Genomic DNA, 12,313 nt, shown 5'->3' with positions numbered 1-12,313 from the left:
AAAAAGGAGGGACCAACTCCATATTAATGTTCATGATATTGGAGAGCAGGTTACATAGTTTTGCCCATGTATATAAATGAAATATAAACAAATAAATATAAAGGCAACATGTAAAGTGTTGGTTCCATGTTTCATGACCTGAAATAAATTATCACAGAAATGTTCCATACGCACAAAAAATGTATTTTTCTCAAATTCTGGGAACAAATTTGTTTACATTCCCTGACAGGTGTGGCATATCAAGAAGCTGATTAAACAGCATCATCCTTACACAGGTGCACTTTGTGCTGGGGACAATAAAAGGACCTCTAAAATACACAGTTTTGTCACACTAAACAATGCCACAGACACCTCAGGTTTTGAGGGATCGTGTAATTGGCATGCTGACTGTATGAATGTCCACCAGTGCTGTTGCCAGAGAATTGAATGTTCACTTTCTATCATAAGCCACCTCTGTCATTTTTTAAAATTTGGTGGTACGTCCAACCTGCCTTACAACCGCAGATCACGTGTGACCACTCTAGCCAGGGACCTCCACATCCTGCTTCTTCACTTGCTGGATCATCTGAGACCAGCCACCCGGATAGCTGATGCAACTAAAGAGTATTTCTGTCTGTAATAAAGCCCTTTTGTGGGGAAAAACAAATTCTGATTGGCTGGGTGGGCCTGGCTCCCCAGTGGGTGGGCCTGACTCCCCAGTGGGTGGGCCTGACTCCCCAGTGGGTGGGCCTGACTCCCCAGTGGGTGGGCCTGGCTCCCCAGTGGGTGGGCCTGGCTCCCCAGTGGGTGGGCCTATGTACTCTCACTCTCCTATGCACCACCCATGGCTGGGCACCTGCCCAGTCGTGTGAAATCTATAGGTTAGAGGCTAATGAATTTATTTCAATTTTCTGATTTCCTTATATGAACTGTAACTTAGTACAATTGTTGAATATACATGTTTGTTCAGTATAGTATTAGTGTGTGTAGATTTGAATCTAAAATGGATTAAATTAGTGTTCCTCAATCTACACACAATACCCCACAATGATACATTTCAGAACCTGTTTTGGGTTATGAAAAATGAAAAACAGAAATACCTTACTTATATAAATACTCAGACCCTTTGCTATGAGACTCAAAATTGAGCTCAGGTGCATCCTGTTTCCATTGATCGTCCAAGAGATGTTTCTACATCTTGTTTGGAGTCCACCTGTGGTAAATTAAATTGATTGGACATGATTTGAAAAGGCATGCACCTGTCTATAAGGTCCCACAGTTGTCAGTGCATGTCAGAGCAAAAACCAAGCCATGAGGTTGAAGGAATTGTCCATAGAGCTACGAGATAAGAGTGTGTCGAGGCACAGATCTGGGGAAGGGTACCAAAACATTTCTGCAGGATTGAAGGTCCCAAAGAACACAGTGGCCTCCATCATTCTTAAATGGAAGAAGTTTGGAACCACCAAGACTCTTCCTAGAGCTGGCCGCCCGGCCAAACTGAGCAATCTGGGGAGAAGGGCCTTGGTCAGGGAGGTGACCAAGAACCCGATGACAGATCTCCAGAATGCCTCTGTGGAGATGGGAGAACCTTCCAGAAGGACAACCATCTCTGCAGCACTTCACCAATCAGGCCTTTTTGATAAGAGTGGGCAGGCGGAAGCCACTCCTCAGTAAAAGGCACATGACAGGCCGCTTGGAGTTTGCCAAAAGGCACCTAAAGACTCTCAGATCATAAGAAACAATGAAATGGTTTCAATGGTTTCTGATGAAACCAAGATTGAACTTTCGCCTGAATGCCAAGTATCAAGTCTCAATGTCTGGAAGAAAGCTGGCACCATCCCTATGGTGAAGCATGGTGGTGGCAGCATCATGCTGTGGGGATGTTTTTCAGCAGCAGGGACTGGGAGACTAGTCTGGATCGAGGGAAAGATTAACAGAGCAAAGTACTGAGAGATTCTTGATAAAAACCTGCTCCAGAGTGCTCAGGACCGTAGACTGGGGTGAAGGTTCACATTCCAACAGGACAACAACCCTAAGCACACAGCCAAGAAAAATGCAGGAGAAGCTTCGGGACAAGTATCTGAATGTCCACGAGTGGCCCAGCCAGAGAGACTTGAACCCAATCAAATATCTCTGGAGACCTGAAAATAGCTGGGCAGCGAGGCTCCCCAGCCAACCTGACAGAGCTTGAGAGGATCTGCAGAGAAAAATGAGAGAAACTCCCCAAATACAGGTGTGCCGAGCTTGTAGCGTCATGAAGACTCAAGGCTCTAATCGCTGCCAAACGTGCTTCAACAAAGTACTGAGTAAAGGGTCTGAATAATTATGTATTATAGGGTATTGTGTGTAGATTGATAAGGGATTGAACAAAATGTGGAAAACGTCAAGGGGTCTGAATAGTTTCTGAATGCACTGTGTATGTATGTATGTATGTATGTATGTATGTATGTATGTATGTATGTATGTATGTATGTATGTATGTATGTATGTATGTATGTATGTATGTATGTATGTATGTATGTATGTATGCATGTATGCATGTATGCATGTATGCATGTATGTATATAATAAATAATGTATGGACAGTATATGACTAGAAAAGGTGTGTACAGCAGTAGTTATATAGGATGAGTCTTGACTGGAATACAGTATACACATATAAAGTGGGTAAAACAGTATGTAAACATTATTAAAGTGACCAGTGTTCCATGTCTATGTATATAGGGCAGCAGCCTTTAAGGTGCAGGGTTGAGTAACCGGGTGGTAGCCGGCTAGTAACAGTGACTAAGATTCAGGGCATGGTACTGGGTGGAGGCCGGCGAGAGGGTAGTGTTTAACCGTCTGATGGCCTTGAGATAGAAGCTGTTAATCAATCTCTCCCAGCTTTGATGCACCTGTACTGTCTCTACCTTCTAGATGGTAGCGGGATGAACAAGCTGTGGCTCGAGAGGCTGAGGTCCTTGATGATCTTCTTGGCCTTCCTGTGACATTGGGTGTGTGCCCCCTGGTGATGTGTTGGGCTGACCGCGCCACCCTCTGGAGAGCCCTGCGGCTGCAGACGGTGCAATTGCCGTACCAGGCGGCGAAACAGCCCGACAGGATGCTCTCAATGGTGGATCTCTAGAAGTTTGTGATGGTCTTAGGGGCCGAGCCAAACCTCTTTAGCCTCCTGAGGTTGTAGAGGAGCTGTTGCGTCTTCTTCGCCACACTGTCAGTGTGGAGGCAACATTTCAGGTCCTCAATGATGTGCACACAGAGGAACTTGAAGCTCTTGACCCTCTACACTGCGGCTCCGAAAGATGTGGTTGGGAGCGTGCTCTCTCCGTTGTCTCCTGTCGTCCACGATCAGCTCCTTTATTTTGTTGACTTTGAGGGAGAGGTTATTTTCCTGGCACCACCTTGCCAGGGCCCTCACCTCCTCCCTGTAGGCTGTCTCATCGTTGTTGGTAATATGGCCTACTAATGTTGTGTTGACAGCAAACTTGATGATTGAGTTGGAGATGTGAAGCAAATGTTTGCTGTGTGTGGACGTGTTTAACTATTCTTGTGGGGACCAAAAGTTACGAGCTACGGTTAGTTTTAGAGTTAGGAGCTACGGTTAGTTTTAGAGTTAGGAGCTACGGTTAGTTTTAGAGTTAGGAGCTACGGTTAGTTTTAGAGTTAGGAGCTACGGTTAGTTTTAGAGTTAGGAGCTATGGTTAGTTTTAGAGTTAGGGTTAGGAGCTGGGTTAAGGTTAGTTTTTTTGTTTAGGGTTAAGAGTACAGGTTAGGGTAACTAGGTGTTGAATGGGACTGAATTATGTGTGAGGCTGTTAACACATAGGGAAAGTAATGAATGAACTCAGAACAGGAAAATCATCCAGAATGCAATTAGAGAGAGAGGCCGTGGAGAGAGAAAAAGACATGGGCAGAGTGTGAGCAGAGCTAGCATGCAGGCAGTGTGAGCAGAGCTAGCATGCAGGCAGAGTGTGAGCAGAGCTAGCATGCAGGCAGAGTGTGAGCAGAGCTAGCATGCAGGCAGAGTGTGAGCAGAGCTAGCATGCAGGCAGAGTGTGAGCAGAGCTAGCATGCAGGCAGAGTGTGAGCAGAGCTAGCATGCAGGCAGTGTGTGGGTGACTAGAGAGGGGGGTAGAAAAGGAGACATCGTGCCAGACCCAGTGTGCCCCCTTCTAGAGAAAGGGACTGCGGTGGGTAGGTTTCATAACAACACGACTCCACACCGCCCACGCAGGGCAGTGACCGCTGCGATTGGTGGACTCCAGCCAAAGCAAACAGTGATTGGCAGACTCGGGCTTTCCAAAAAAGCATAACCAACCGTGTAACCAGGCAACAGTGGGGAAATCAGCTCAAAGAATAACCGGGTCAAGAGCTGCGTCAGGTAGATCAGTGTTTTGTACTGTTACCTCACCCTGCTGCTGAGAGAGTTACCTCACCCTGCTGCTGAGAGAGTTACCTCACCCTGCTGCTGAGAGGGTTACCTCACCCTGCTGCTGAGAGAGTTACCTCACCCTGCTGCTGAGAAGTTACCTCACCCTGCTGCTGAGAGAGTTACAGTGCTGCTGAGAAACCTCACCCTGCTGCTGAGAGATACCTCACCCTGCTGCTGAAGAGCCTCACCCGGCTGCTGAGAGAGTTACCTCACCCGGCTGCTGAGAGAGTTACCTCACCCTGCTGCTGAGAGAGTTACCTCACCCTGCTGCTGAGAGAGTTACCTCACCCTGCTGCTGAGAGAGTTACCTCACCCTGCTGCTGAGAGAGTTACCTCACCCTGCTGCTGAGAGAGTTACCTCACCCTGCTGCTGAGAGAGTTACCTCACCCTGCTGCTGAGAGAGTTACCTCACCCTGCTGCTGAGAGAGTTACCTCACCCTGCTGCTGAGAGAGTTACCTCACCCTGCTGCTGAGAGAGTTACCTCACCCTGCTGCTGAGAGAGTTACCTCACCCTGCTGCTGAGAGAGTTACCTCACCCTGCTGCTGAGAGAGTTACCTCACCCTGCTGCTGAGAGAGTTACCTCACCCTGCTGCTGAGAGAGTTACATCACCCTGCTGCTGAGAGAGTTACCTCACCCGGCTACTGAGAGAGTTACCTCACCCTGCTACTGAGAGAGTTACCTCACCCTGCTGCTGAGAGAGTTACATCACCCGGCTACTGAGAGAGTTACATCACCCTGCTGCTGAGAGAGTTACCTCACCCTGCTACTGAGAGAGTTACATCACCCTGCTGCTGAGAGAGTTACCTCACCCTGCTGCTGAGAGAGTTACCTCACCCTGCTGCTGAGAGAGTTACATCACCCGGCTACTGAGAGAGTTACATCACCCTGCTGCTGAGAGAGTTACCTCACCCTGCTGCTGAGAGAGTTACCTCACCCTGCTGCTGAGAGAGTTACCTCACCCTGCTACTGAGAGAGTTACATCACCCTGCTACTGAGAGAGTTACCTCACCCGGCTACTGAGAGTTACCTCAACTCAGAGAGGTTTTTAAAACTTTTAAAAACTTAAAAACACACACTCTTTCTGTCAGGTGTAGCATACTATTCAAACTATCAAACTCACTCTCTGTGGATCATAGTGTATTCTCCTGTCCCTTCCTGCAGCTGAGTTACCTCAACTCACAGAGAGACAAGTTTGAAAGTTTGGGTAGACCTTCTGCACAATCACCACCAACACTGTCAGATTCAGATTATTAGTTAAACTCCGACTTCACCCACAGCGGTTGACCCAGTGTGTTTCCGTTGAAGGAAGAGAACGGTGTTGTTTACTCCTGATCTACAGAAAACTTCCCTTCACACCAGAAGCACGGCTTTAACAGGACTGAGGGGGCTTTTGTCGGTTCTAGTGATTGTGGTTCTATGGATGTGACACGGATCTGTTGACGGCTGAGAGAAGCTACACTGAGAGAAGCTACACTGTTAGAAGCTAGAGGATCATGTAACAGCTCTGAGAGAAGCTACACTGTTAGAAGCTAGAGGATCATGTAACAGCTCTGAGAGAAGCTACACTGTTAGAAGCTAGAGGATCATGTAACAGCTCTGAGAGAAGCTACACTGTTAGAAGCTAGAGGATCATGTAACAGCTCTGAGAGAAGCTACACTGTTAGAAGCTAGAGGATCATGTAACAGCTCTGAGAGAAGCTACACTGTTAGAAGCTAGAGGATCATGTAACAGCTCTGAGAGAAGCTACACTGTTAGAAGCTAGAGGATCATGTAACAGCTCTGAGAGAAGCTACACTGTTAGAAGCTAGAGGATCATGTAACAGCTCTGAGAGAAGCTACACTGTTAGAAGCTAGAGGATCATGTAACAGCTCTGAGAGAAGCTACACTGTTAGAAGCTAGAGGATCATGTATCAGCTCTGAGAGAAGCTACACTGTTAGAAGCTAGAGGATCATGTAACAGCTCTGAGAGAAGCTACACTGTTAGAAGCTAGAGGATCATGTAACAGCTCTGAGAGAAGCTACACTGTTAGAAGCTAGAGGATCATGTATCAGCTCAGAGAGAAGCTACACTGTTAGAAGCTAGAGGATCATGTAACAGCTCAGAGAGAAGCTACACTGTTAGAAGCTAGGGGATCATGTAACAGCTCAGAGAGAAGCTACACTGTTAGAAGCTAGAGGATCATGTAACAGCTCAGAGAGAAGCTACACTGTTAGAAGCTAGGGGATCATGTAACAGCTCAGAGAGAAGCTACACTGTTAGAAGCTAGAGGATCATGTATCAGCTCAGAGAGAAGCTACACTGTTAGAAGCTAGAGGATCATGTAACAGCTCAGAGAGAAGCTACACTGTTAGAAGCTAGAGGATCATGTAACAGCTCAGAGAGAAGCTACACTGTTAGAAGCTAGAGGATCATGTAACAGCTCAGAGAGAAGCTACACTGTTAGAAGCTAGAGGATCATGTAACAGCTCAGAGAGAAGCTACACTGTTAGAAGCTAGGGGATCATGTAACAAACTTGTTACAAAGACATCTTACACTTGACCCCCTTCACACACAGACACTCAGGTGCACACACACTTCTCCATCTGCTCTTTAGTTTAAGAGACAGCGATCTATAGCCTTTTTATAGAACACAGACATTCAGTACCACAGTCAGATACAACTCCTCTCACTCGAGGTCAGGTCAGCTTGCACAAGAGTGAAGGCATGTCCACTCATGCAAGCACGTGCACATGCACACGACAGATTTCCCCCAAAATCTCGGTTGGAGGACTCTTGGAAGGCTCAAAATGGGATTCGTGAAAACCTGGGAACTTTGGAAAAGTTTCTAGAATTTCTTCACCCCAATGATGGATCAGTAAAAGGTCATGGAGGGGTTAACTCATACGTCTGTGTGTGTGTGTGTGTTGGGGTTAACTCACATTCTCGTGTTTCATGTGTTTCAGGAGCCTTAGTTCTCTGTAGGTCCTCTTAGCGTGGATAATTGACTGGAACGGCCTGGACAGCTTCTTCACCGCCATCTTCTGCCCAGACTTCACGTCATACGACGAGCTGCAGTATTGAAGGGACGCACACACACACACACACACACACACACACACACACACACACACACACACACACACACACACACACACACACACACACACACACACACGATACCTTACGACATGGTAATGACAACATTCATATCATTCCTGATATCACATGAAATTCCTGTTATCACATTCATGACATGTTGTACATCAATAATTCAACACTAACATTACTTTTATTCCGTGTGTGGATGCTACTTTCAAACAAACTTTTAATTCAACAATGATGTAATATTGTGTGAAGAGGCGCTGTAAACATGGGACCTGGAGAGGTCACGACCAGAAATATGCTCCTTTTATTCTCTGTCCCCAACGCACTAGACGACCAGTCCGTATAGCCTTTAGCCGTACCCTTATCCTACTCCTCTGTTCCTCTGGTGATGTAGAGGTTAACCCAGGCCCTGTAGCCCCCAGTTCCACCCCTATTCCCCAGGCGCTATCATTTGTTGACTTCTGTAACCGTAAAAGCCTTGGTTTCATGCATGTTAACATCAGAAGCCTCCTCCATAAGTTTGTTTTACTCACTGCTTTAGCATACTCTGCCAACCCTGATGTCCTATCCGTGTCTGAATCCTGGCTTAGGAAGGCCACCAAAAATCTTGAAATTTCCATCCCCAACTACAACATTTTCCTCCAAGATGGAACTGCCAAAGGGGGTGGAGTTGCAATCTACTGCAGAGATAGCATGACAGAATTCTGCAGGCTATCCAGGTCTGTGCCCAAACAGTTCGAGCTTCTACTTTTAAAAACCCATCTCTCTTCAATGCCATACAACTCTCCTTCCGCTGCCTCCAACTGCTCTTAAATGCAAGTAAAACTAAATGCATGCTCTTCAACCGATCGCTGCCCGCACCTGCCCGCCTGTCCAGCATCACTACTCTGGACGGTTCTTATTTAGAATATGTGGACAACTACAAATACCTGGGTGTCTGGTTAGACTGTAAACTCTCCTTAGCCTCCAACACTCTACTCAGCAAATTGGATGTAGTCTATCACAGTGCCAACCGTTTTGTTTATATCTCCCTCTCTAACTTTAAGCACCAGCTGTCAGAGCAACTTACCGATCACTGCACATGTACACAGCCCATCTGTAAATAGCCCACCCAACTACCTCATCCCCATATTGTTATTTATTATTTTGCTCCTTTACACCCCAGTATCTCTACTTGCACATTCACCTTCTGCACATCTATCACTCGTGTTTAATTGCAAAAATAATTACAATTTAGCAACTATGGCCTATTTATTGCCTTACCTCCCTAATCTTACCTCATTTGCACACACTGTATATAGATTTTTCTATTGTGTTATTGACTGTACATTTGTTTATCACATGTGTAACTACATTTGTTTATCCCATGTGCAACTATGTCTATAGACTTTCTTTTTTCTCTGTTCTATTATTGACTGATTGTTTGTTTATTCCATGTGTAACTCTGTGTTCTTTGTGTCGCACTGCTTTGCTTTATCTTGGCCAGGTCGCAGTTGTAAATGACAACTTGTTCTCAACTGGCCTACCTGGTTAAATAAACATGGGACCTGGAGAGGTGCTGTACACATGGGACCTGGAGAGGTGCTGTACACATGGGACCTGGAGAGGTGCTGTACACAGTTTCTCAAAAACTCCCCTGATTTCTCCCCCTTCTACCACCTACACAGTCTCTTCCCCAACCCACCTCCAGACTGATCTTGGAAACAACAATGGGTCTCCCTACTAGGTTGCCATGGCAGCAGGAGCTGGCGTGGTCAGAATTCTGTGAAATGTTTTTTCCAGGAAGTCGTAAGTAGGGCAGTAGTTGTAACATTCAGAGTGCCATAAACACACTTCTACCACACACTAGAGCAAACAAACATTGGCTACAAAACCCAGGCAACAACATTTTATGGAATCATACTCCGGTAGGCCAGGAGAGAGATATGCTTCTGGCTGGTTGCTGGTCATTGACCCTTTCCTAATTCTGTTCTGCTTATGGCCTATATTCAGGGAGGCTCGTTACTGCACTTAGATTCATCATAGGGTAATGAGATCGTACGTCCAGACCGGCCTGTTAGTTCTGCAGATTGCCTACTGCTTTGTAGATGGATGGTGTCCTGTGTGTGTGTGTGTGTGTGTGTGTGTGTGTCAGACTCTCAGCATTGTTATCCGTGTCCTGTAGTCTCCTCAGCCATTAAGCAGGCTAAAGAAGGCAGTGCCACTCAGCCAGCGCCTGCATGCAGTGAAACACCAAACGCTCCTCATGTTAGATTATCTGAGATGGTTGATCATGTTGTATGTGTATGTTGGAAAGAACATGTCTGACCGTCTGTAGGGGAGATTCTTGGGACAACCTTTGCCCTACCAACTGACAGATGAGATACAACATGGTCTATCAACACATGGGTTTAGGATACGTTAACAGCTAATACAGCTGCTGCACCCGTCTCATAACAATCCCATCAGCTCCTGACCATCCGGTTCCTATAGCAGCTGACTGTTAACAGATTACAGCACCACTGTAACAGGAAATACAGTGATGTCACTATCCATGGGGAGCCAGAGCTGACCATCTGGCAGTCAGAGTCTCTAGAAGCTCCTACTTTACTGGTCTCGATGGGGCCAATCAGAACTTGCACCTAATTCACATTTTTCACTCACCTAGTCTCCCATTGACAGTGATGCTTTAGGATTTGCCCCTATGTTATGTTACTGTCTGCTAAGAGGTGGATGTGACCGATACGACAGTCCATACGTACAACAGTAACCAGGCTTGGCTGTAACACACACACACGCAGGGCTTGGCTGTAACACACACAGGGCTTGGCTGTAACACACACACACGGGCTTGGCTGTAACATACGGGGCTTGGCTGTAACACACACACACGGGCTTGGCTGTAACACACACACACGAGGCTTGGCTGTAACACACACACACGAGGCTTGGCTGTAACACACACACACGAGGCTTGGCTGTAACACACACACACACACACACGAGGCTTGGCTGTAACACACACACACACACGAGGCTTGGCTGTAACACACACACGAGGCTTGGCTGTAACACACACACACGGGGCTTGGCTGTAACACACACACGGGGCTTGCCTGTAACACACACACAGGGCTTGGCTGTAACACACACACACAGGGCTTGGCTGTAACACACACACACAGGGCTTGGCTGTAACACACACACAGGGCTTGGCTGTAACACACACACAGGGCTTGGCTGTAACACACACACAGGGCATGGCTGTAACACACGGGGCTTGGCTGTAACACACACACAGGGCATGGCTGTAACACACGGGGCATGGCTGTAACACACAGGGCTTGGCTGTAACACACGGGGCTTGGCTGTAACACACGGGGCTTGGCTGTAACACACGGGGCTTGGCTGTAACACACACACACACGGGGCTTGGCTGTAACACACACACACACACGGGCTTGGCTGTAACACACACACACACACGAGGCTTGGCTGTAACACACACACACGAGGCTTGGCTGTAACACACACACACGAGGCTTGGCTGTAACACACACACGGGGCTTGGCTGTAACACACACACGGGGCTTGCCTGTAACACACACACGGGGCTTGCCTGTAACACACACACGGGGCTTGGCTGTAACACACACACGGGGCTTGGCTGTAACACACACACGGGGCTTGGCTGTAACACACACACGGGGCTTGGCTGTAACACACACACACGGGGCATGGCTGTAACACACGGGGCTTGGCTGTAACACACGGGGCTTGGCTGTAACACACACACACACAGGGCTTGGCTGTAACACACACACACAGGGCTTGGCTGTAACACACACACACACACAGGGCTTGGCTGTAACACACACACACACGTAATTCTTGGCATGTCCACACACACTGAGACTGAACTTGGCTGTACAGACACAGGGCTTGGCTGTAACACCTGCCCAGGGCTCTGGCTGTCACTCACACACACAGGGCACATCTGATTTGTATCAGTGACATAGGGCTTGGCTGTAACACACACAGGGCTTCTCTGACAAACAGGGCTTTCCTATAAACTACAGGGCTTTGCTGTAACACAGGGGTTGCCAAATACACACACTGCAGGGCTTGGCTGTAAACACCAACAGGGCTTCCTGGCTGTAACACACACACACAGGGCTTGGCTGTAACACAGGAGCCACACACACAGGGCTTTTGACACAAACTTGCTGTAACACAACACACACACATGTGGTCATGTTCAAGAAAGCAGGCCTATCATGGGTTGGCTGTAACACACAAGGGCTTGGCTGTAACAAGGGCTTGGCTGTAACACTTTGTGTAACACACACAGGGCTTGGCTGTAACACCACAGGGCTTGGCTGTACCTACAGCCAACTAATGATTTAACAACTGTTACAGGGCTTTTATACACACACAGGGCTTTGCTGTAAACACGGGGTCTTAAAGCTGTAACAATATACAGAGCTGTACAAAACATTAAGAACACAGGGCTTGGCTTAACCACACAGACACAGACCAGGTGAAAACTATGACCCTTATTGATAATCACACACAAATCCAGGGCTTCTCAGTGTAACATGAAGGAGACACACAGGTTTAAGAAAGATGTTTAACCTTGAGACACAGACATGGCTTGTGTTTGTAACACACACAAAGGGCTTGGCTGCAACACAAAACATTGAAGTGTCTTTGACACAGGGCTTGGCTGTAACACACACACACACAGGGCTTGGCTGTAACACACACACACAGGGCTTGGCTGTAACACACACACACAGGGCTTGTGTACCAAGAACGGCAATGTAACACACAC

At 47.2% G+C, this 12,313-nt stretch overlaps 1 protein-coding gene across 2 annotated transcripts in view; it reads right to left on the bottom strand.

The window, feature by feature from the left end:
- LOC124002932 (mitogen-activated protein kinase 14A-like) overlaps positions 1-12,313 on the bottom strand; it is a 50,269-nt gene that overhangs the window by 28,125 nt on the left and 9,831 nt on the right. For both annotated transcript variants that reach the window (XM_046310781.1, XM_046310782.1), the window contains exon 2: positions 7,335-7,464. In XM_046310781.1, the coding sequence (XP_046166737.1) occupies positions 7,335-7,464 (130 nt within the window). The remainder of the gene's footprint in view (positions 1-7,334; positions 7,465-12,313) is intronic.

Source organism: Oncorhynchus gorbuscha, linkage group LG18 (genome assembly GCF_021184085.1).
Source record: "Oncorhynchus gorbuscha isolate QuinsamMale2020 ecotype Even-year linkage group LG18, OgorEven_v1.0, whole genome shotgun sequence".
Lineage (NCBI taxonomy): Eukaryota > Metazoa > Chordata > Actinopteri > Salmoniformes > Salmonidae > Oncorhynchus > Oncorhynchus gorbuscha.
The sequence above is the reverse complement of the archived record's forward strand: the minus strand, read 5'-3'. Positions and strand labels throughout refer to the sequence as shown.